The sequence below is a fragment of the Cupressus sempervirens genome, chromosome 5 (genome assembly GCF_028749045.1).
Source record: "Cupressus sempervirens isolate cs-2001-9-10 chromosome 5, ASM2874904v1, whole genome shotgun sequence".
Classification (NCBI taxonomy): domain Eukaryota; kingdom Viridiplantae; phylum Streptophyta; class Pinopsida; order Cupressales; family Cupressaceae; genus Cupressus; species Cupressus sempervirens.
In genome coordinates, this window is record NC_143122.1 from 746,161,411 (window position 1) to 746,187,867 (window position 26,457).

General features: G+C 34.9%; 1 protein-coding gene and 1 long non-coding RNA gene across 5 annotated transcripts; one reads left to right on the forward strand and one right to left on the reverse strand.

The window, feature by feature from the left end:
* The first annotated feature begins 453 nt into the window (after nt 1-453).
* Nucleotides 454-23,886, forward strand: LOC149558071 (protein NPG1-like). 4 transcript variants are annotated; one of them, XM_089832474.1, is made up of 7 exons: nt 4,235-4,353; nt 4,592-4,655; nt 5,717-6,007; nt 14,025-14,277; nt 20,410-21,623; nt 21,827-21,974; nt 23,016-23,886. In XM_089832474.1, the coding sequence occupies exons 3-7, from the start codon at nt 5,810-5,812 to the stop codon at nt 23,324-23,326; spliced, it is 2,124 nt and encodes a 707-aa protein (XP_089688600.1). In that variant the 5' UTR covers nt 4,235-4,353; nt 4,592-4,655; nt 5,717-5,809; the 3' UTR covers nt 23,327-23,886. The 4 variants fall into 4 exon arrangements, with proteins under 4 accessions (XP_089688601.1, XP_089688602.1, XP_089688600.1 ...); XM_089832475.1 differs by lacking the exons at nt 4,235-4,353; nt 4,592-4,655 and adding an exon at nt 454-1,156; XM_089832476.1 differs by lacking the exon at nt 4,592-4,655 and having other exon boundaries at nt 4,225-4,353.
* Nucleotides 19,385-23,289, reverse strand: LOC149558072 (uncharacterized). Its single transcript, XR_016364977.1, has 3 exons — nt 23,154-23,289; nt 19,940-20,131; nt 19,385-19,758 (listed from the first exon to the last, which is right to left on the reverse strand). It is a non-coding gene; the product is annotated as an uncharacterized LOC149558072 (long non-coding RNA).
* Nucleotides 23,887-26,457: the final 2,571 nt, after the last annotated feature.

Genomic DNA, 26,457 nt, shown 5'->3' on the forward strand with positions numbered 1-26,457 from the left:
GCGCAGTAATTTGATGCCAAATGTACAGACATTCTGGATGCTGCCAACACTTAGGATCACCTGCCAAGCCATTAATGGCAGTTTGTTGAGACAGTCTGACAGTGCGTAGTCACATCACAACTAGATTTTAACTACCAGTCCCTTGTTGATTCAAGGTACGTTTGTTTCATTAGCCATCGTCAATCAATAAAGGAGCAATAAAGACCAGTAATTCCCTACACTTATTTAGTTGGGAGGTTGCCAAATGTAGGCATAACTATCTTTAGCTACTTCTGTATGCAACAGAATTGGGCAAATCAAATAACTAGTTGAAACGTCAATAGTATATCACTGACACTGATCTGTATAAATTGAATTTTGAATTATTTAGTAAACTCAATTCTATCTGGGAATACTCGGAAATGGGTGAATGAGCGATTTCCCCGTAGCGACAGGGAAAACAACAAATACAGCGAAGCAAAACAAACCTTTAAAAAATCACTAGAAACTTGGTAACTCCGAAGCAAAACTTTAAAAATCTATGCCCACATCATAATAATCCATGTAAATACAACAGATCAGTGAGTCAGGACAGATATATGATTCAAAAATCTATTTCATTAGAATATTAAAGAGGGCTTGAAAATCTTTGCCTCGGAGAAAGATCCCCGGGGAACATTTGAGCATCCATGTTTCTGGATTTCTGAGCCCCAATTCTTTTAGCATTGACCCATCCTCTTTTTACATTGGAACTCGCTTCCTCTGCAAGACATTCTGTTCATTTATTTGATCATAATATTGTTTTGTGTCACGGTTTTGTTCGCGCTTTGTATCCGAAAGAGGATTTGAATGGCATTCCAGCTCAACAAATGGCCCATGGCGAAACCCCATTTAAGAATGTATACCACTTTTTGAATTTACTCGTACCTTCTGACGGGCTACTTTATTGAGGCCACATCAACGCAATCTGAATGTAGATCTGGACATTAATGGGTTCTGTTGACTTTGTTCGTTTAGTACAACCAAAATCTGCTGGATATTGCATTGGAAGTGCTGTAAATGATGTTTGGGTGGGGTCATTTATTTAGTGCTGAAGAAAAGCCTGGTTGTGCGTCGGTGGAGGAGATGATTTGAGCCGTCTGAACAATTCAACAGGGCATCCAATCGCTTATGGCCGGTAAGTAATTCATCATCCCTGCCTCTCCTATCTGATTTTTTTAGAGGAGAAAGTGACTTTTCTTACACAAACCTTAGTAAATGTAGTTAATACTTCTGAATTTGATTCTGCATTTGTTTTTTATATCTGGATTATTGCTTGTGGTTTGGTTTAATTATTTTTCGTTTGAGTTGTGGAAACTGTAAAGAAACATTTCAGTAAGGATCATATTATAAAAGAGATATTAGTATAAGCAAATCAAGGATTCACAATTGTTCGTCTTTCACACTCATGTGCAAGATTTTAGAAGAAAATGAAATTTATTTGGTACTGATGCACATTCAATGAGAGAAAAAATGTTAGGATCAAGGATTCACAATTCGTTTGTCACATCCATACGCGAAATTTTAGAAGAACATGGAATTTGTTTTGAATTGATCACATAAAATGAAATTAACCAAAAATATTAGGATAGAGTTAAATTAGGTAGCCGATGCGCTTTACAAAGTTTTATGCTGAAAATCTATTTCCAGTCGCTCGAATAAAAGCATAGAAGCCGGGAATCAAATTTATGGAATTTGTTTGTATTGATCACATTTAATGAAATTAACGAAAAATATTAGGATAGAGTTAAATTAGGTAGCCGATGCGCTTTACAAAGTTTTATGGTGAAAATCTATTTCCAGTCGCTCGGATAAAAGCATAGAAGCCGGCAATCAAATTTATGAGATAAATGTGAACCTTATGCGGCTGGAAATTTGAGTTTTGGGGAAGCGGAGGCTGGGCTCTTGCCTGCATAAGGAGCTTGTGATGAGCTGCCGTGAAATTTATCGCCCAGTCCATTTCAAGCAAGGGCAAAAATGGCCGTCAATAAAATGCAAATAGGTTTGTGAAGATCCCACTCCCAATTAATGCAAAATTCGAAAGGGTGGGAAACTAACCGGAAACGCTGCCTGAACAAGCAGAGAAGCCGGATAATCTCCTGATGGATGGAAATAATTTCACCGCCAGATGTTGCGCGCGATAGATCTAAGTCGGTAAATCTCTTTCGTTTTCTCTGTTTAAGCCTGAAAAATAAAACCCTGATTTACCCGACTCCTGCATTGTGCTTAATCGCGTTAGGGCTGGCCCGTTATTTTGAAACCTGTTATGCGATTTTCTTTTTCATTCGAGCGCAAATCTTAGGTGCATGATTGTTAAACTGACGAAACTGGAGATGATTTCAATGATCCTCTATTTGATGCCGGTTCAGATCACCTGCGATTTGATTTCAAATGTTCGATCAGAAGCATATCCCTATACCTCTGCATTCCAGATCCTCTGCTATCTTATACCTGGACATTAAACCTCCACTATCCTTGGCTGCGAGCTCGCGTTTATCAATTTGGAGCAAATTCAGGCCATTACTGTAACGTTTCGCAATAAATCTTCAGATGCGCCTTCTATTACTTTGGATTCTTCTTAATTTTTCTGGTTTGAACTCTTTATAGTTTTCCTCAGCCTGAAAATTACAGTCAACATGGAAATTATCTTTTTAAATTTAATTTGGAGGTAGAAAGAATGAGTGGGAATATTTTATATTTTATATTTTACAATATTGATCTTTAGGTGCAAAAAACTGAAGGTCTTTTAAAGCTGGGGGTCGAACCTGAAACCTCAGCGGCATACCTACCTACAATTCTCATCCCATTATTCTCAGTAGTAAAAAGTGAAAAGGTCTTAATATTTAAAATTTGATGTTTGAAATAATTTGCTGGTCTTAATATTTAACATTTGATGTTTGAAATAATTTGCTGTCAGACAAATCATGAGACAGATATGATAGCAGGGGTGACTCTCTCCATGATAAAGCTGGTTTGAAATTAAATAGTAATGTAGAACTACACTTATATTTTTATGATGTAAATTTAATAATTAAACATAATTGTATAAAGAGGTTGAATGTATTAATTATTATTATTATTTCTTAAAAATAGAAATTTTCAATCATAAAATAAATTCACATATAATTTCATCAATATACGTATGCATTATATTAATATTTTCTAAGATTAAGGCTAGGGGTCCTATGGAAGGGGGCTTCCTATAAAATAGAGTGGAAGTCGCTTGCTATTTTTTAGGGAATATTTAAAGCTAGCCGTCCCATGATTTATGCGCTATGAAATTAAAAGAAGATATGCATTTAAAATAAGTTGAAAATTTAAATTCCCCCAAAAATTACATTTTAATTAAAATCTAAAATTTAGATTATTGACAAATGGCAAAAAACATTCATAAGCTAGTGGGGCTATTTCCAGCCCCACCCTTTTTTCACCCAGTTCCTAAAAATGTGGGGCTTCTACTTTTCAGGAGAAGATTCTAATCCCCTAGCAAAATTATATTTTGCTCATGAGACCACCCACTTCCTAGAAAATAGAGCTTAAGCCCCCCTCATGGGACCGAACCCTAAGAGAACTAAACTATAGAATGTACACTATATGGTTGGTATTGAATTATATTTTATATAATATTTTTTAAAGTTTAGTTTAATTGTTATTGAATTATATTAAATTAATAGTATATTAAAATTTAGATTTTTATATTTATTAATATAAGATAAATAGTCAATCAGTTAGTTCATATTAATTAATTTAAAATGTTATATTTGAATTTTTTTATTAGTATTCAATGATTTATTTTATAAAAATTATTTTTGTGATATTATAAATTTTCTAAGTCAAATTCATTGACCTATTTTCATAAATAATGGTTCATACAAATCTATTTTTCATGAGAAATATTCTTTTTAAAATAATATAATACTATTCCATAACAACTCTCTTAAATACAGATAAATAATTAACAATAAAAAAATTAAACACTATTTTCAATCTTTATTAATAATATCTGAAAAAATAATTTTATAATTCTAATATACCTACTCTTATTGTTATTCAATAAAAAAAATATAAAATAAAATTAAAACATAAATAGTAATCTTTTAAGTTCCGTTAATTAATTGTCTATTAAGGATCTTAAAAAAAAGCGACAGAGCGATTTTATGATTTATAATTATTTAATATAAGTATTTGTTTTAAAACATTTATTGAGTAATCATTGCTAAATTAAAGCTTCCTTATGAAGCAGCGGCATGAGCAATACGATATTGCACCTAGTGTTCATTGTATGGAACAGTTCTAATTTCTGTTACGCCAATCTGAAAATTCTTAAAAAAATAGGTGTCTTCTTCGTGACCCATCTCTACAACAGGCCACTAATAGCTTTGAATCAGATTTCTTTCAGATCATCTAACATTTGAATTTTTATTTTCTCTAAGAAGAGATTTATGCTCGAATTGTGAGACTTGTTATTTCTCAGGTTCTACCTGTGTGAAAGAACCATGTTTATTTATATTTACATTCTGTAGAGGACTTGGAATCAGGGTAAGCTTTCTAACAGCAGTAGTTGCTTTTCCAGTGCTACAGATTTTGCTAGAGAAGAATAGATTGGAGGAGAAAGTTTCAGCTGTTGAAGCAAAACAGTTAATCTTTGCTATACCCATTTGAAAGATATTGGATGAAAATGATTTTGGTTTTGTACGGGACAAATGTAATTATAAAAACCAATTACATTAGGCGTGCAATCATGTAATCAAAATTCAAATATGTATTGCTGAAGCTTACTTAAGTGTAAAACGGAAGAAGTAGACTCAATCAAATAGTGCACCCTAGGCTCATTTTGGGGTAATTAATTCATCTCCGTAACACGCATCAGAAATATTTGAGATGAAAATAAATCTTACTTGAGCAGGGATCCTTAAGCGTCCCTGATGCGATCCATCTTTAGAAATTAGAATAGACTCTTTAGCATTGAATCTAAACAGTTATCAGTTTGATTAAAATTTGATTCTATAAGAAGGGAAACATTGGATGCCTTAACTTGTAGTGTCTTTGGAGATGAATACTTTTTCTTTTTTTCTTTTGCTGACAGGAACAGTTATCTTTTCTTGCTTTTTGAAGAAGACATGGCAGTTAACAATATGAATGCAGCTTTTAAGCAATCCAACAGGGCATCTAGTGCTCCTGTCTGGGAGTAAGAGATCTAGTTAATCATCCCCGCAGCTGCAATCTGGAAGATTCTATAAGAAAATGAATATTGTTTAGTACTGAGCATGCTTAAAATCGAAATTAGGGTAATGATCTTATGATCAGATAGATTTCATTGAAGAAGGCCATGACTATTTATTGTGTGTGTACAAGATGAACAAGCGATCCAACAATATACTCCCAGTGTCCATTTTTGGAGGAGGGGTGTAACCAGTTAACTGTTATCATATCTTTCATACCCTTGTGGAAGAGAAGTTAACGGTTTCAATGAAGTAATGTGGGGCCCTTAGCTATGCGTCATACCACCCACCCTGAGAACAGACCTTACATTAGCTTTGAATTTGCCTTCCTTTTTCTTCTGTCCAAATTTAAATTAAGAAACAATATATATTACATGTGTGGGTATGATAACTTTACTATCTGTCTATTATGAGTTTCTACTTCTAGCTTTGAGAAATTATAAGTAGTAAATATATTTTTCCTGTGCTTTTTGCAGGGCCTTCAAAATAATGGTGCCTTTTTCACTGAACTAGTCAGCGTTTCCTTAAGTACTGGCAATTGGACTTTTAATCGAGTAATTCTGTCAACTATGATGCTATGCAATTGTTCAAGAGAACAATTTAAGTTTGAGGAGATGTCTCAGTCTCCAGAATCCCTGGCCACTCGAGATTTCTCAGCTAGTGCAATTTCTTCTTCCAGAACTGGTGATGCTGACTCCAGGTTTGATGAAGGTGGCATCGAAGAGGCAGAGTCGTCATTGAGAGAAGCTCTTTCTCTCAATTATGAGGTTTGCACTGATGAATTTTATCTGAATTGTTTGCATATAAGCTGAATTAGATTGGTTAGTATATTCAACTTTCGTGTAAATGTTTGTTTTGAAATCTGGAAACTGGGATAATTAACATTGAATCCTAGAGGCAGAGGAGAAAGCTTTGCCATGGCAGTTGCTAATTACTCTGCTAGATTCGCCTTTTAGCAGAATGCAAGTGGAGATGTGAGTGAGCCATTTTGTGTCTATTAATACCACAATCTAGGATATTCCCTTCTCCAGGAAGAAATTTTAAGCTGTTAATTATCAAGTTGGTGTTTGATTCGCATTTGAATAAACAACTGTAGAATACAAATTTATTAATACTTTTCAGTCAAAGGTTATTTGATAAGAACGAGATATTTTCCACAAGAAGTCAATTGTGATATTGCTATTAGGATTCAACTGGGTAGTTCTTGAGTCAAACTCATTGACCCATGTTTCATGAGTAGTGGTTCACATGAACCCATCTCCCATGAGACTGAATGGAACACTTAGCACTCATTGAATGCAGAAATTCATTATTTTACAATGCTTAAATACTGGGAGATGTTTTGGCTGTTCACAGCTTGCCACACATTAGATCTCTATTATGGGAAAGGCAGAGTTTATTGGGAGGCCAAGGAAAAATGAAATCTGACATGCAAGGTAAAATGAATGAAGGCGATTCCCCAACCTGCAAAAGATTGCTATGAGATCATTCATGTTTAATAGTTTACCTGTTTCTGTCTCTTGTTTTTCATATCACAGTCCATTTACTAAATTATGCAGATGTTTCACTTCTCTGATTAGAAACTTATGAGGTAATCCTTTAGAGGGAGCTATTAAAACTTTTGGCCCTAAGACAGCTTCAAACATATCATTGTAGTCCATAATTTATTGTCAACTCCAATGGCTACTGTAAACATCTCAATGCAGACAAGGAACAGGTACCCAAAGAAGCGCAGCCAATCCTCTCAACCAAAACATAATTCAAATAAAGACACATATAGACCTGAAAATCTTGATAGCATATAATTGAACTGACAAGACTACATAACTTCATATCTCCTCATTTGATGTAGTGCAAGGCCAGATGTACCCCACTTGGAGGTCACGTAGCCCCCAAGGAATAACCACACAACAGAAATACAACAATAACACAAAGACTCAAATCATTTGCAACATTTATTCTCATAATAGGATCATAAGAATTACATCCAACATGCTTGGCTGTAAGGCCTTTTGGGTTCTGGCCATTACAAACAAGGAAACAACTCAATTCTCATATGTGAAAATCTACGTTCTAGCTATCATCCCTCAAGATGCTCCTAGCTACTCCATGCTCCACTCCATAATGACTCTAGACATCACACGACCCTCTAGTTATACCAAGCCAAGCCATAGGTCGGTTTGATAGACTACATTAAATAAACACTCAAGCCACAAGTCGGCTTGGTAGATTAAATAACACTTAGGACAGGCCCTGACTTTACAATCATAACTAAATTATAAGATAACATTACATTATGCGACCTTAGCCATAGGCCCACATGCCATCCAATGATCACATAAGCTAACTCCCACTGATCGAAGCTCGTGGAAAAAATCTCCAAAATCTGCATAGGAAATGAAGAACACGTTACCAGCAGTCACCAAAAGAGCACTAACTCCAACACGATCCAATTAATTATTATGCGCACATAGGATAAGGTCCATAGAGAGGTCCCGAACATAGCCCTAATCATACGGAACATAGGGTCCACAAAATCCAAGCTTGATGCTCCTGCATCATCATTTGATCATATAAAGTACTCAAAAACTTCACTTACTCAAAACAAGGCAAAACCTACTACAAAGGATTTACTGAAAATTATAATTTTGCGTAAATCCAGACCTAATACGAAGCTATATTTTACAATAGACACCAAAACTATGATTCTAAAGCCTTATCTTCATATCAGAAAATTCCGTAACATCCTCTTTTTATAGCTCCTGCCCTCTCACTATTTACTTGCTTTGTCTCCAATAGTTCTTGAGGTAGGTCCCCTTGATGCAAGAGCATCTTGCGTCATAAAATAAAGGGGGACATAATTTAAAAGAAAAAAAAAGAATTAAAAATAAATAAAGAATAATAATAATTTGTGGAGGAGAGAGAAAGTGACGGAAATTAGAAGAAAAATAATTAAAATAGAGAAAAGAGGGAAAAAGACGTTTAATGTTTGCTGCCAAGTCAACTTGTGGCTTGAGGGTTTATTTAATATAAGGGTTTATTTAATGTAACTTGCTAGGCCGACTTGTGGCTTGCTTTGGTGTAAGTAGAGGGCCATGTCTTGTCATTATTCATTCAGCATGGAGCATGGAAATCAGCGTGGGATCCAGCATATAGAAGATGGAGTAGTTGAGTGAGCAAAGTTTTCCTAAATGCGTGGTTAGATCGCCGAATGTGAGACAGTTTACACCAAGACGTTGAGTGAAGTTGAGTTGAGATAGTAGCTACGGCTTGGAAAACAAGAAGGTTGCTTGGTGGTTTGCGAGCACAAGTATAGATTCTTCTCGGGGTTTCTACCAGATTGTGGATCTATGCTAGCTAGGGTTTGGATCTTGTAGAGCTTGTTGTTGTATTTGTTACGTATTTGGCCATAACTCGGAAGGCATTACAACCGGTCATGTTGGATGTAAATCTTATAATTATGTTATGAGAATTGGCATTATTTTGGTTCTAAATCTTTGCGTTATTATTTATCTTCTGTTGTGTGGTTAATTGTTGGGGGCTAGGACATCTCCTTTAGGGATTCTCTTGCCTTGAACTACACCAAGTGGTATCAGAGCTAAAGATTAATCTTGTGGAGTAGAGTTCGATCTTGTGGTGGATTGTTCTTTCTGGAGTCCTAGATGTCTTGGTTGTGAGGTGGCAGATTGTGGTTCTAACTTACAATTGCAGAGGACTTATAAATGGATCGATGGCTGCAAAGATGTAAGGTTGATCTTGTTGAGTGAAGATAGGATTTGGTTGGAGATTTGTCGTAGAGGGTTTGCGAAGATCTTGGAAGGTGCCTTCGAGAAGATTGGACCCTGGGATCATTGTGAATCTCTGTGATGTGGTGGAGATGAAGATTAATGAGGCGATTGCTTGGGTGGACGCTGCTTTGGATGCCACTTTGTCTAAAAGAGTTGAGAAACAGAGGAAGGAAGTTGTATGCTTCTAGAGTTGGAGTCTACGGCTCCGAAAGAGAGTTTTCTGGCCGGTTAGAAGACTTGCTCGAGAGAAAAGAGGGCATGGCAAGGTCGAGGTGGAAGTTGGTTTTGTTGATCAGTTTGAAAAGTGTGATGCGAAACCTGCAGAGCAACTTGTGGTTGTTGCTGAAGAGGTTCCTAACCTTGTTGATGTTGGAAATGATATTTGTTTTCATGATCAATTAGATGGATCTGACATGAAAATTGTAGAGCATCTTATTGCAGGTGATGAGATTGCTGGTTATGAGGATTTGTATATGGTTACTGATATGGATCTGCATTCATATGTTACTGCTGAGATGATTGAGGATGTAACAATTACTATTGATATGGTTGATATGGATTTCCATATTACTGCTGATGTGAATATGGTTTTGGATTCACATGTTGCTAGACATTCTTTTGTTAAGGATATGGATGTTGGTATTGATGTGGAGTTGGATGTTACTAGTGTGGATTCACTAGTTGCTGATGTGTTTGAGGATCTACATGATACTGTGGATCTATTTGTTCGTGATTTGCCTGTGGTCGACATGGCTGAGGATTTACATTTACAAGGATTGTTGGCGAAGCATTATGTTCAGTTTGTTTCTGGTAGTGAGCATGTTGATTGGGTTGCTGAGATTCATATGATTTTGATATTTGTATGGATGAAGTCGAGATGGTTTATGTGCGGATTTGTTTTTCTGTCTGGGATGGATTGGAAACCTTTGGTGAAGATGAATTTGGTCGAAGAAATTACTTTTGACATCAAAGTATGAGACATACATTTCTATCTACCTGGGGAGTCTGATGCAGGAGCATCTTGCATCACAAAATAAAAGGGGACATAATTTTTTATTTTTTAAAAGAAGAATTAAAATAATAACAATAATAATAATAATATAATTGTGGAGGAGAGAGAAAGTAACGAAAATTAGAAGAAAAATAATTAAAATATTAAAAAATTAAAATATAGAAAAGAAGGAAAAAGACATTTAATGTTTGCTGCCAAGCCGACTTGTGGCTTGAGGGTTTATTTAATGGAACTTGCTAGGCCGACTTGTGGCTTGGTTTGGTATAAGTAGAGGGCCTTGTCTTGTCATTATTCATTCAACATGGAGCATAGAATTCAGCGTGGGATCTAGCATGTAGAAGATGGAGTAGTTGAGTGAGCGAAGTTTTCTTGAATGTGTGGATAGATCACTGAATGTGAGGCAGTTTACACTAGGACGTTGGGTGAAGTTGAGCAGAGCTAGTAGTTGCAGCTTGGAAAACAAGAAGGTTGCTTAGTCTCTTGCAAGCACAAGTTTAGATTCTTCTTGGGGTTTCTACCAGATTGTGGATCTGGGCTAGCTAGGGTTTGGATCTTGAAAGATCTTGCAAAATTTCTTGTTGTATTTGCTTATGTATTTGGCCGTAACCCGAAAGGCCTTACAATCGGGCATGTTGGATGTAAATCTTATAATTATATTACGAGAATTGGCATTAATTTGGATCTAAATCTTTGTGTTATTATTTATCTTCCATTGTGTGGTTGATTGCTGGGGGCTAAGACATCTCCTTTGGGGATTCTCTTGCCTTGAACTGCACCACCCCCTTAGCAATTGGTTCCTTCCAACCAAAAAATTGGAAATAGACTTCTTCAATAGCCGTCACAAAACAGGAAATTGAACTCAATGACGAGAATCATTTCTATTTTTTTCAAAGGAAAAAGACTAAAAGATCCTCCAAACCAACAGCGGTATCTACCAACATTAACCATTCACTAAGCCACTTCAATTTATCATTTTTTAAAATAAAAATGTTAAGTTCTAGTGAAAAGGATTTGCCAGCTGTAGTTTCCTTAAACCAAACTGAAAGCCCTTGCATCACAGCTTTTCTGAATTTAGCTTGAACTGAAGCTCAATCTTTAGTTTGTGTATTGTGGATATAAGCTACATTTGAGTTCTGTGAAAGACTCAAGAAGGATTGCTTTGTCGCTTATCAGGAAAACTGAGTGACCATTATTCTATTATTAACTTTTAAGACTGGTTTCTTATTTGAGGGTTTGGAAAAGCGTTTTCTTTGTAAAAGTTGATTTTGCAATAGCGAAGTCTACAGGATAGAAATAACCACAATGTAATGAGAAGTCTACACGGTTTGGAAACTTTTTCTTTTTAAAAGTTTGATATTAGAAGCAGCGGTCTCAGAATGTTGGCCCTTTAAATAAAAAAGTTAGGAGGAAACCAGTTAGATCAACAGGCTCTTAATGACACACAGACTTTTGTCCAGCTCCTTTTCCTGTAGCAAATAGAGCATGGTGGCTGATCTATGCATCACTTTGGTGCTGAATTTTGAAATGCTCCTCATCTTCTTATTCTGCTCCATAGCTTTACCCATAAGAACTTAGTGTTCTGCAACCATAGTCTCACATTCGACACAAATGTGGATTTGTCTATGCAGGTCCACTAGGGCAGTCTCTGTGCTGTCAGAGCCATTTATATTGGTTTCCCTGGAGCGATTGTCAATGGTTTGGGAGCTGTTCTCATCATCATCAATTTCTACATTATCCCCCTAGAAACCCCTTCATTAACCATGTCATCCATCGCAACCTCCTTATTATTGGTCTTTGGTGGACTAACAAGCCTATTAGACATTCTAGGATATGCACCAATGACCTCTGTCGCATCCTCCTTGATTTCTTCCCAGTCACCGTCAGGAGTAACTTCCTCACGAAGGGGTTGTGTCAAGGCTGGAAAAAATATTATCATTGATAATACTTCACAACCCTATGTTGGTTTTCTATAATCAATTTATGTATTTTGATTGATTCCTCTATATATGATGTAAAATCCTTCCATGCATTGATTTCATTTTAATGCCATGTTGCTGTTAGCAATTTAAAAAAATTTATGAAATGTTGGACTGTCATTTTATCTCAAATTGACATTGTCAATACATACATTATTCTCAGTTTTTCCTGTTTGTCTAGATGCAAATAATATAACATGTGGTCCTGCTCAAGGAGAATGTATAATAACATTCTCTTCAAGCAAATTTTTGAAGTCATCTGATCTTTTATTGTACACGATTCAGGTGTCATTTGTTCGGTTTATGACTTGTTAGTAATGTTTTTCAGTATGCATCAAATAATGAGGTTTAGGCAGTGTGAAATTACTTGTGCTCCTTGGAATGACCTGGTTTGACCAATGAATTTAATTCTGTTTGTAAAGACTGTATGTTGAAGTCTATTTACAAATGAATGCTTATTTATTTATTTGTAGAGACAACCTTTTTGGTTTGAGATCTTACTTTATGATATGATTTATTTGAGGCTGAATGCTTTTATTTTCTGCCTTCATAATAGAACCTTGTGAGCTATAAAAGAATGTAATCAACAAAGAGCTTAACAATTACAAATGATGGACTAGAATTATTCTAATCAAGGAATGCCCTGAGATTGAAATGGTGAGATCTGACTGCTGAGTATTCGTAGACCTGCAAAATCAACTCACAATCTTCTAATTCTTGTTCAATCCAGCTCTAGGTGCACCTCATACTTGTAGGCATGAATCGCCCCTCTGTCATATCAAAAGAAAATGCCGCATAGGTGCAACATCAAAAGAAGCTCTTGATATATAATTTATGAACAACAAAGCTTGTAAATTCTGTAATGCATCTGATAACCTGGGGGGAGATCTCGCTCCCTTATTTTGTGACTCCATTTGTAAGCACAGAATAAGACAACACAAGGAAGTGTCATATTGCATTCAATGAATGATTTCGAGTTGTTACCAGCTTTCTTAAGTGTCATCTTTTTTAATCAATCATCTCCAACTCTGCATAATGATCGTTTGTGCTGAATTCTAATATAGCTGATTGCATTCACTAGAAAATTGAAAAATATGAAACTATTCTTTGTGCTAAATTGCCCTTTCCATGTCTACATTTAAAACTTTGAAGCGCTAAATATATAGGCCAATCCTAGCAATTAGTTATAATATCAGCCTATCCACTTGACCAAGGTAGGTCTAGTTTTATCATTTAGTCCAATTGATCACAATGGGCGAAATCAGATAGATAATGAGTATTGATGGAAAACACAAGTCAAGAGAAAGAAATATTTGGAAAATTCAAGTCCCGGGGACTTAAAATATGAGCCCTAAAAATTGTCTTTCAAAAATATCGTAACATTGCAAAGAGCAAAATAGATCCTTTGAGCTTTTGTGGTTTTTGGAGTTAAGAATTTTAGAGAAATAAGGGTGGAAGTTTCATAATAAGTACAATTAACATTTAGAGAGGAACTCATGTGGGACATTAAAATTATAAAAATTGGATAATGCTGATTTAATGTTTACTCTAGACACAATATTTTGTAGGGGAAATGTCATACTGATAATTTTAGCTCGTTTGATCCTATTGGCACCTCTTAGATTCTGGCGGTTGTACTCTTGGATATTGAGTTTCTAGTTGACACATTTTCTTTTCTGTGGGAATAGCATTAGAGTGTCTGGCTATAGTTTTTTTAATGACTATGTGAATTGTACCCCAGTTTTCTATTTCAGTGGAATTTCATATCAGATATATTTGTTTTTCTTTCAAATCATGTACTGTAAGGTTAGTGTTGCTTGGAAATTGAATGCTGTTTGATGTGCATCCAAGCTATCTGATGGCTTCAGTATATTTATTAGATTTATTGTTGTTGAGTTAAACTCAAACTTAAATGACGGATCTTAGATCATTTCTTTGCTTTATTTTAAATTCAAATATCATGATGGATAAATAGGTGTGTGCTAATTATATGAATTATTTTATGCAGGAAGCCAGGGCATTGTTGGGAAGACTGGAATACCAGCGAGGCAATGTCGAAGCAGCACTTCAGGTGTTCGAGGGAATAGATATGAACAGGATAACATCAAAGATGAGGCAATCGATTTCTGAAAGGGTGCAAAGCCGAAAAAAGAGCTCTCGCAATGGAAGCAATCATACTATGTCGATGCATGCCGTCAGTCTTCTCCTTGAATCTATTCTTCTAAAAGCAAAGTCTCTGCAAGAACTTGGGCTTGCTAAAGGTATCAATAATGCATTCTTACTCTGTGATTGGTGAACATTTGAAAGAACATTTCCTAATTCAAGCTATACAGGGTTGTAATCAAAGCATTCTGTAGTGCAGTTTGTTTAGTACCTCACACATAATGTGCATTGAGTAATTTTGGTACTATCATGCATATTTTCGACATAATAATCTCTTTTTGAAATGAGTGTATTGGCTAAATGCTGAGTAAGTTTAGCCCAACTAGGAGAAAAATGTCGACATACTCATAGATATATGGTGGGAGCTGTTATAACAATGTTTTCTTTTTCAAATATAGTCATTTAACCTTTTGTACTACCAAAAAAATATAACTTCTTAGGTATTTATTTATCCATTTGCTGACGGTCTTAGCTTGCTTGTCTATTTTAGTTGTCCATCCATTTGAAGGGTGATAAATTGTGTTAGGGGTGAGTTCTATTTCTGTTAAATGAAATAATTTTTGCCAAAAACGACTCAAAAGCTATTGTTATGGTCAGTAGAAGTGTATTTTAAGAAAACCATGTAATATGATCATCTCCTTGTAAAATAAATTAGCGATTCGGAAAACTTTGAAATTAGAAGATATAAGACTTGCTCATGCACAAAAAGGGGTAAATCCTTCAATTGCAATGGAGAGTCCGAAGACATGGATCCCTCAGAAGAAGGCTGGATCAAAAGTAATTTTGATGGGGTGTCCAAGGGAAACCCAGGCCCGTCCAGAGTTGGATGTGTAGCCAAAGATTGGATGGAACATGAAAAAATCGGCTTCAGATATAAATAACATCATAGAGGCTAATGCTGCTTTGCTTTCTGTAATATTAGCAAAAAAAGTGGCACTTCCAAACTCCATCATTAAGGTGATATCATCACCAACACTATAATTGTGAAGGGGCTGAATTTTGAAAAGTGGACAAAATTATAAAGGTGGTCAGACAAATCCTTTCAAGGATCAATTTTTTTAAAGTTTCCTATGTTAGGCGTGATGGAGGTAGATAGTTTCTCCAAGTTGGCAGTTATATTGGAGGTGAATAAAGAAGGGGTTGTCATTCCAGATGACAATGCTTTGAATTCAAGTGACATGTCATTAATGAGAGACAATATGCTCTCGGCCTAAGCAATGGAGGAATGACAACGTGCAGCAACATTTACTCTAGGCATGGTGAAGTGCAAGATTTCCTCATTTATGTTTAATGCCTTTCCTTCATTACTGCATTCACATCTTTTCTTTCCTTTGTTTGATGGTAAAAATGTTATAAAAATGCATGCAAATTTCTCACTTCGGGTTGAGAAAGTGATGGTGGCCTTTTGGATGAGTTTTTGAGGAACGCCTTTGTAATGTTTTTACCTTTGAGGATGAAAATTTCATCCACCAGATCAAGATGATTTTTAGTATGAAATTCATGCAAGCAAAATGCTGCTACCATACCAATATTGATATTTCATCCTTATTCATGGCCTGGTGCTCAGAATTGATTTTGAAAGAAGAAACCCCCCAAATTTTGCTTCAATGTGTAAAGGAAGGATGAAAAGGGGAATGGAGTGTTAAATCTGTAACTTTGATCACCATACTAGTCTGATTGTGGCATTGTGCAGATCACACAAGTATTATCTTGCATGAAATGCCTTATGAAGGCCTATTGCTCCTTGTGTAGACATGATCGGCGGCTCCTTGAGATAACTGTGTTTAAGTATTAACTTAACTAATCTTAGTTGAGTTTGTCTACAAACCATTACCTTCTTAGATCACTGATTATGAAAATGCAAAGTGGGCTGACCTAAGAAGGGTCATGTCCCTTAGAGGGACTTGTCCTTTGGTTGATGTATTTATATAGGGCGTGGTTGAAGTTTAAGGACACACAAAAATAATAAGTCTGCTCCTTGATCAATACTGCCCTAAGATGACTTTCAGAAAATAAAAGCATTTCCAGAATTATATATCTCAATTCACTCAAGTCTGTATATTGAAGATCATCTGCAGCAAGCATAAAACTAGAAGGTATAATCTAAGTCTGATTTATAACAGAATTTGTAGAAACTTTACATGGAGTCCCTTCTCATTAATGCCAAATCAAAAGAAGCCAAATTAAGAGAAGGTTTCACTGCTGCAGGTGGTGTTTGGATGCATGTGGGTGAGTTTACTCCCCCTCTTTGCCCATTTATTCTCTAGTGTGTTGATGAGGAGGAAAGGTGGGTTGCAGCCCAAATTGGGCTTCATGGGCTCAAACATCACTTTTCTTAAAGGAACTTATGGCTAGAAGATGTACTGAGAATCTGGATGACTAAGGCCAGGTGGGGCCATCAGTGGTGTTGAGGCATTGCCAAGGGAGACGAACTGATAGAAAGAACACGAGTGTGCTTCTTTCCTTGGCTGCTCTTGCGGGTGGCCATCATCATCTGAGATAAGGGTTGTAGGCTGCCTGTTCAACCACTTTTGTGTGGCCAGTGTTTGATCTAAGGGCTTTTTGATGGGTTCCTATCTCTTTACCTCCATTGTTTTGGAATTGGGCTGATAATTGTAGTGCATATTGCTTCATTTGCCCTTTGGGTGCTTAGTTGGAAGGGGTTTGTCCTGTTATTATTATTGTATGGATCTTCTGGTATGGCAGGGTGAGGATGATGGATTTTTTGGTTGAATGATGTTATTTCTAGCTGGTATGCAAGATGAACTCTCCCTATATATATATATATAGATATCATATTTAATAATTTAAAAAAAAGATATAACATAAATGACCATGCTTACTAATTGTAAGTACCACAATGCAAATTTAGTCTATGGATAACTCAATAATAAAATCCATAGATATTTCTTTTCCATCATTTGCAATATAGTTTAAGTTTTCATCCATTTTCTCCCCATGCACCTGTGTAGTTAGAGGGTCATCTTTATCTTCATGAGTGATATTTGAATTCCTTTTATTTGAAACTTTTAGAAAAATATAAATTGTTAAAATTATTTAAAATCTTTTCAATTTAAATGTTTAAATAAATGCACCAATCTTATGAAAAATTATAAATCTTTCTTATTTAGAATGCAATGCAAATAACTTAATTAGTACTTTTAATATTTAAATTAACCAAATATTTTTTAATAAAAATCATAATTCTTAAAAGGTCAATAAACATTATAAAAAATATATTAATATAATATAAATCTTTATAATTTTATTTATTATAACAAGTTTCAAACTATTCAAAAAATTCATATTAGAAATATTTTAAAAATTAGACAAAGAAATGAACATTTATAACTGAAAACTATATTCTATTTAAAAAAAATCTTTATCAATTTGTAAAAAAATTATAGTATTAATATTATAAATAAAAATATAATATAATTATTAGAATCTATTCATTGTCATGGATTGCATATTAATATTATAAATTAAAAAACTATGAGTTTTGATGAGAAAGCTAGCTGATTATAGTTACTTTCAATGTAGATAAATCACTATCAAAATATTTATAAACTTCAATATGTTTTAAACATAAAAATTCATTTTTCGAGGTAGTTTTGGTTTTACTTTAAATTCAAATTTTTAATAAATATTTATTATATTATTTTCTAATCTACTCAAATATAATAAATAAACAATAATAATTAATCAAAACACATAATAATAAATCTTGGCTTGGACCTATTTTTTTAAAATATAAAGACTTCACATTCATTGAGAACTTTTAAATTTTACTATCATATATTTGACATTTCTAATTTTTTAAATATCTTATTTATATTTCAATCATATATTTAGATAATAGATAATATTTTTGATTTTTTAATTTTTATTTTCAAAAAGTCTGATTTATATAAATTTTTATCCATATAAAGATATAAAAAATTCATTGACATTGGCCTTCAAGTTTAAATATAATCCTTATTTTCCTACAAGTGATTAACTGGAACCATGAGGTTCAGTGTTGAATTATGACATGGTCTGTGCTGTTAAGTTGTCATGGAATGTTCGGGTATTCAGAGATGTCAGAAAACAGTAATATGGACCACCTCTTCGAAGAAAAACAGTTGACGTTATTAAAATCATTCATTCATTCATTCATTCATAGTACACATCATTGACAAGCTCGTGAAATATTATGGCAATTGATAAAGATGAATACCTAAGGTACATTAAATTAGATGGAGCAGATTGGAAGAAATTACTATTATTTAAGTAAATTGAAGGTGATTCACTTTCTTACCCGTTGTTTTACCCGATGCTTCTAGCGCGCAAATTGAAATCTAGCAAAATGGGGCTGGCGTACAAATAAGGGACAAAATATTATTAAAACGCTCACTAAAAGTGTTGTTCATTTGATAAATTATTAATTCACCAATAATTCAGAATGTCAGAATGGATAAGACTGTTGTTCCAGAAAGAACATAGTAAATAAGGCGTGGAACTACTTCAAGTTGTGTTCAATCCAAAGAAGCTTAGTAGTAGACGTGATACTTTTGTCCACTGGCCAATCTTTCTTTTTGCACAGCTACATTGGGGCTAAATGGTTTAAAAATTCAACTAGCGACAATTTTCATTCATTTCTTTGTATACTCCTTTCTACTTTGAAGGGTAACGCTGATGACTACTGTTTGCCAAACTAATCAGAAAACCTATCAATAATGGGACACTAATTCTTATTCGTTGCTAATAGACATCATATAATTTTAAATTAAAAAAAAAAGGAAAAAAAGAACCTTGTTAAAATTTCTTTTTTTGCAAACCATCAAGCCTGGTATAAAAGTTAAAGCCTGTTTGGTTAATTTAATTTGCTGATTCTTTACATCAGCCAGGAGCCCATTTACTGATTTACAGAATACAGAGTAGTTGATATGGGCTGGAAGCTGAAGACCCTAATTATCAAAGAGATTAACATGATTTATCAGAGAGGGTAGACTTGAGTCTGTCAGATAGATTAACATGCTTTTTGCTGGAAGATGAAATGAAAGAAGTTCAAGCAACAAAAACTGAGGATTAGTCTTTACTTTGATTGGGAGCGGAAAAAGATTTTCAAATACATTTGCAATGAGTGCAGAACTGGTGGGGGAGTGAACTTAATTACTATCTCTTTGAGAACTTTTTGTACGAGTTTAATGTTTTTTATCCATATACAAAATAAACTTAGCCAGTCTTACTATTCTGATAAAATTAAATGCTTACAGAAGTCAATCATCCAAATTGCAAAAAGTCTTTAGATGTTGCTTTTTTTTGGGTTAGTTGTTTTCCTTCTAGCAGTCATTTTAAAAATCGCAATCGAACATTTTTTAATATTTTAGGTCTTTTAAAGTACATTTTGATTTAACCCCTTATGGAACCCCAGACCTTGTCCCCGTAGCTATTTCTGAGACTTGGGTCTCAGGAGATGTCCCTGGCTGTCCCCAGTTTCCAAGACTTTTTTGTAACATCTTCAGGATGCCATCAGAAAACATGGAAGACTGCTGGGACATTTGGTCATTTATCATCCCAGCGAGCTTCAAGTGTCCCTGAGAGCAATATTTTCCCCAAAGGTTAAAAAATATCATTTACTTTTTCAAGAAAAAAGAGGATACAATTCATGTATTTCATGGAAATCTTTTGCAAACAAGATTTAAAATACCTGCACATGAATGGATATCAAGCTTATTTGTAAGCCTTGACCTATATCAAATGAGATGAAGAAATTACCTTGCTATGCATTCATATATAGCTAAACTTCTAAAAGATTGAGTTTCCACACACACATATTCTTCAATTTGTTTCTTTTCCGTATAAATGTATATACTTAGTGCTGACCCCAGCTGTCCACAAGAACTGTCTCCCTCAACTGCCGCCTCTGAAACAAGCCTCACTGTTCCTTACCATCCCCTTCCCTGAAACCTGTAGAAAAAAGTTCTTAGTAGGTTCAAATGTGCATGATGGAATTTTGTGTGCTTCAGTAAGACTGATTGTTTGGGTACATTTAAAAAGAAGTGTCTTTCTAATTCAACTTGTAAATAACTATGCTTGTGGTCAATTTATTATATTAATTTACAACATCAACAACTAGTTTGATGCATACTTGAAAATGTATCGCCAGATAGATTTCTTTGGGAATACGTTTGAAAAGATCGAGGCTTTGCGAATGACTATCAAATTTTGCTTGTTTCATTTGGTAGAAGCGGCGCAAGAATGCAAAATTATTCTGGAAACAGTTGAACCTGCTCTACCTTATGGTCTGCCTGAAGCCTCTGAAGTTGATTTGAAAGTGAAGGAGAATGTGAGCAAGGCGGCAGAATTACTTCCACAACTTTGTAAACAGGCAGGCATGTTTAATGAAGCCATAGCTGCTTACAGACGGGCATTATTCAATCCATGGTTCTTAGATTCTGAACGGTCAGCTCGGATACAGAAAGAGTTTGCTATATTCTTGCTTTATGGTGGTATTGAAGCAGGACCACCCAGTTTGGGTTTGCAAGTGGAGGGTGCATTTGTTCCTAGAAATAATATAGAGGAGGCTATACTGTTGTTATTGATTCTCCTAAAAAAGTTCGTCCTCAAAAAGATTCCCTGGGATGAGACAATCATTGATCACCTTAGCTTTGCCTTTTCAGTTTCTGGTCAATTTGAAACATTAGCAGAAAAGATAGAAGAAGTATTACCTGGTATATACAACAGATCAGATCGATGGTACATCCTTTCTCTATGCTATAGTGCTGCAGGGAAGCATGAAACCGCTTTGAACCTTCTTAGGAAGTGTTTAGGTCCTTCAGAGAGGCCGGATTATTATCCAGCGCTTCTGTTGGCAGCAAAATTATGTGGGAAAAGTTCTCAAAATGCTTGTGAAGGTGTGAATTTTGCACGTAGAGCATTAGAAATCACTGATCATGAAAATCGCCATATGAAAGGTGTGGCGAATCATTTGCTTGGGGTTGCCCTGGGTAAACAAGCTAGATCTTCTGTGTATGATTCTGAAAGGGCTCAGATACAACGTGAGGCCCTTACTACTTTGGAAAAGGCTGCAACCATAGAGTCTAGAGATCCTGAGATAATGTTTGATCTTGGGCTGGAAAATGCTGAGCAACGGAATTTAGATGTAGCATTGAGATGCACAAAGAAGTTCCTGGATATGGTGGCTGGGGCTTCAGTAAAAGGTTGGAGGCTCTTGGCACTAGTGTTGTCAGCACAGCAGCGCCTTTCTGATGCGGTGTTGATCATTGATGCTGCTCTGGATGAGACTGGAAAGTGGGAACGGGGAGAGTTGTTGCATTCTAAAGCGAAATTACAGATTGCCAAAGGACAAACCATGCATGCAATTGAGACTTACAAGCAGTTACTAGCACTTGTTCAAGCTCAAAGGAAGACTTTGCGAGCTGGGAACTGGAAGCATAAGGTGTGGATCCAAGCATCCCATTTGTTTTTGGCAAATTTTCTTTATGTAGGTTGTAATTATATATTTTTTGCTATTCTGATTTGATGGAGAGTTAACTACTGATTATGTTTAACATCCTTACCTATTAAGGCTATGGATGAAAGAAGGTTAAAAAGTGTTAGCTTAGAAGTACTATGATGTATTTTTAATGTCTTATTGGATAGGGTGGAGATAATAGAGCTCTAGAGCTTGAGGCATGGCAAGACTTGGCTTACGTATATACAAGTCTAGGGCAATGGAACGATGGGGATCTATGTTTGGATAGAGCTAAGGGCGCGAAGTTGCATTCTTCCATAAATTGGCATGCTAGAGGTGAACTGTCCATAAAAAGTTCGCTATTTTATTATTGTCTTGTATTCTTGGAGAGAATGACACGAGCATTCTTTTACTAAAGCTGACTTTCTGTAACTTATTATTAGTCTTTTTGTTACGAATGTGAATACTAATGGTTGTCTAAGTTTACTCAAAGCAGAAAGAAATGCATACTAATTAAATCTCTTTTCTGACTTGAGTATTGATGTTCTTAAATGAATCTTGATCCATATCCAATCTATATTGTTCCATGGAGTTAATGATGTAATTGAACATGAAAGTTACAATCATTAGGAAAATGTAGGTTAGCAGGCACACATTTTCAGGGACTATTGGCCCCTTCCCTATACCAACAGTGATGTTTACCAATGCAGATGAGAAACCAATACTCAATATACAGAAAGTGTTGGAACAGTCTTTGGTTTACCATGATTTTCTGTGGGAATTATTTGTTCAAATTGAGACAAATTTCTTACTGCACTAATCATGGGGGAAACAGAATCACCTTGGTGATATCATTTGAAGTAACTCTAAATATATCTAAATCTGCAGCTTCTGCCTTTACTCATTCACCTGTTATTATTACCACATAAATGGGACATCTAACATCATTTTCTGCATTCCCCTTAAATTTAGCATTGGGCTTATCTGTCATATTGTAGTTCTAGATTTTTAATATGTAGCATGTTAATTATACTTCTCAAGAGAAAGATTTGTTCCTGATTATTTCTAACAGAGACAACTTGAACATAAGAGGAATGAGAAGAATGTTAGTTAAACGCTGACTAAAGGTTAGATTAGTTGAATTGCCGACTAATGGTTTGATAGAGCTATATTACATGTCCCTTTTTTAATGAACTCAAGTTGCAACTAAGTGAAACGAGAGATTTAGTCTGCCAATAGCAGGAAGCAGTAGCAATAAAATGCAAGATGAGACTTATAATCAATTCGACTTGTTATTTGTTGCAGAAATATTCTGAACATGAGACTTCCTAGACGATTGAGTAGGAACTTGATGTTTTCTTTTCTTTTCTTTTGCAGGAAAATTGTATGAAGCTCAGGCTTTATACAAAGAAGCCCTCGTAGCTTTTTCAAAAGCTCTAGCAGTCGATCCTGATCATGTACCGAGTCTGATTTCAACTGCGGCAGTCCTAAGAGAACTTGGAGAGAAGTCATTACCTGTTGCCAGAAGTTTTCTGGCAGATGCTTTACGGTTAGATCCAACTAATCACATTGCCTGGTTCAATTTGGGGGTGGTCCACAAGATGGAAGGTTCCAAGCAGCAGGCAGCAGACTGCTTTCAAGCTGCATGTGTACTAGAGCAATCGGCACCTGTTGAGAAGTTCGGCTGAATTTCTGAACATCTGTATCCAACAGTATTACCTGTTATATCGGAAATTTTGGGACTCCTGGATATTAATGCACGTTGATTTTTTTTTTAAATTGGTGAAGAAGTCATGGGTCGTCAACTTTTGACGCTTGAGAGAGCCTTGATTTTGGCAAACATCTCTATCGTCTTTGGGGCAGTAACTTGGAGAAATTAACAGTGCTGATTTGAAGATGTTATCTTCATTGCTTCATCTGCCCTATTATGGTGTGATGGAAGTACCTTTGCTCTCTGTGACGGTTTATTAGCAGTCAATCGCAGAGTATATTTATTTACAGTTTCTAGCAGTGCACAATGGCCCGGGATAGATTTTTTCTGTAAATCGATAACACAATGTAAATATAATCACGTTTTTTATTCCGTGCAGCAGCGCATGATGTATAACCCATGTACAGTATTACTATTTTTATCATGTGGTACAAACCTTCACAATGTATCATAAAGAATGGTGAAAAGGAATTGCAGTTATGTTTGGAAACTTCTTCTCGCCATGAAATTGAAACTAACAAGTTCAGCAGTAGTCAACAGCATGATCCGTTTTTGTCTGTTTCTATCGCTCTTTTGGCCAGCTGTATCTGAATCTACTATATTCTTCAGATAGTGCTTATGGTGGTTGATTCGCAACATGATATTGGTATTTATTCATTATTGACCAACAACACTGAGTTTTTCCTCCATTATATATGGTGTTGCTTTGATTAACAATTTCCAGTTTTGAAGTTAAGAAGGCTTCTGTCAGTGTTTGCATAACCTTGTGCAAACTTTTGGAGGGCCATTGTTAACTTACATATATTATGAGAAAAATTAAATTTGGAAAAAGTAAGTCAATTTTGACTATTTAATATTTAAGTCATCAGTCTTTCATCTAGCGAAAATTTGTTTATTATCTTACATTATATTGACAATAGAGCTATTCGATGAGACCCATGAGAAATTCATAGACTTATCAATTCCCTACAAGTTTTTGCTAAACATTGCCACAATAGTTTTTATTCATTAACAAAAAGAACAAAATAAAGCTATTGTTATTAAATATCTATTAAAAAAAGAGCAAGGTCATGTAATGCTTTTGTTAGCAAACATTAGTTTTGAGTTTTATCATTTAAAAATCTTCTATAAGCAGAGTAATTGCTTTTACAACACTTATCCTAATAAAATTCCGACATAATAGTGCTTAACCATAAAATTTCCTAAGATCAAAGCCCACTTACTATCTCATTTAGAAAACCTCCAAATATGTGTCTCATTATTTATAATTAAGCTAGTCAACCCATCCATTTACAACATAATATTTTGACAACCTTCCACCATTTTGCAAAAATGCTAATTGGTAGAAAGCTTCAATGCAATCCCATGTAAGGACAAATCAAATGGAGCACAATTTCAATACGGAAAATCACGTGTGACTTGCTTTGCAACATAAAAATTTAAGAGAAAAATGGTCGAAGCTTGTAGAGAAATTGAACATGAAAGATAAGAATGCTTATACATTGATGTGCTTTGAAATCAACATTTATCAAGCTGACTTGTATTACCCCTCCTTTACTATCATTATAGATTCTGTTGCTAAAGTTCTATCCAACTCTTTTGTGGACATGTTAACTCTTAATTGATATTTGAAATGCAATACTTTGTTATGTAGAATAATTGGTTATATCACATAACAATAGTTATTTATTTGCAATGATGGTGCTTTAATTGTTCTTAATTAGTGAATGTAACTACCTTCATAATAATGTCATATGATGTGTTGTCAAATGATGTTTACCATATCTTCATGGTGGCGAGTTGCTTATGTTAGAATATGACGATATTTATAGTCATGCTTTATTAATTATACTTAATCGATATTTGCATGTGTATGGTGTGTCTGTTTTACATTTCTATATGATGTGCTTGATGTGGTTGAGGGAGAGAGTTGAACTTGCGAGTCGAGATTTACACGATGCACCACTCTTCGCCATTTGCTTGTTTAGCTTAGATATATATACACATGTACATGCTCATCTTTTATGCAGGTTGTAGATATGAGGTATCGACTTCCCTGAATTGTTAGGATGAGTGCGCCCTATCGCAATAAATCAATGGAAAGAATGGGGAGATAATGTTCAAGTCCAATCCTAGCCAAAACCTAATTAATTGTCATGAGAAGGAGAACATTTATCTGACTACCTACCCTTTTGTAACCCGTGAGTTTTTCTTTGTGTGTGTTGTTTGACTTTGGTCAGTTTTTCTTATGTTGCTTTTATGTGGATTTGACATTTTGTTGACAAATGATTTATTTATGATGCTTAGATTAATCTTATGATGTCTGAATTATTTAGTATCATTTAATTTAAATAGGAAATTGTTAAAGTAATAAAGTTTTTTCTTATTAATTAAATTACATTGATTTAATTATTAAGTCACTTGTTATCTCTATTCTACTTAAGCTAAACTTTAGGCCTCTAATAATTAGTTCTTTTATTAATTATTATCATGCAACCTAGACTGGATTCCTATTAGGGTTTTGATCTCCTTTATAAGGATTGACCTCTCTTTGTAAATTCATTCACTTTTGATCATAGAAATTTCTCTTTTTGCTCATCAAGATTGTCTCACCTATGGATTTGAGAATTCTAGCCTCCATATCTTTTGTTTCTTTATTTTTGTGATAGGTGTTTTCATGCAGGTGATTCTTGAGAGTTGTGGGGTTGATCTTTCATTAAATTTAACATGGTATTAGAGCTACAGATCTTCATGCTCCTATTTTATTTGTGAGAGATTTGACATCGATTTCTAGATCTGTGACTTTTAAAGGATTTTGTATTGAATCTGGGGAGAATCTATTTTTTTAGAGCACTTTGAGCCCAAACGGACATCACCATTGAGCCCAAAGCATTCGAAAACCACCATTTCGATATAAAATACGTCCAATTTCGATGTAGTTGAAAATTGAAGCAAATTGTTTTTGCACCCAGGTCATATTGACCTGGGCACACAAATCAAGGTGACAATTATTTTTGTTTTCAAAAATAATAATATTGATTAGCAACAATATTTTGAATTCCATGCTAATTTATAGAAAAGACAATGTTGAGGGCATTTTTTTTATTA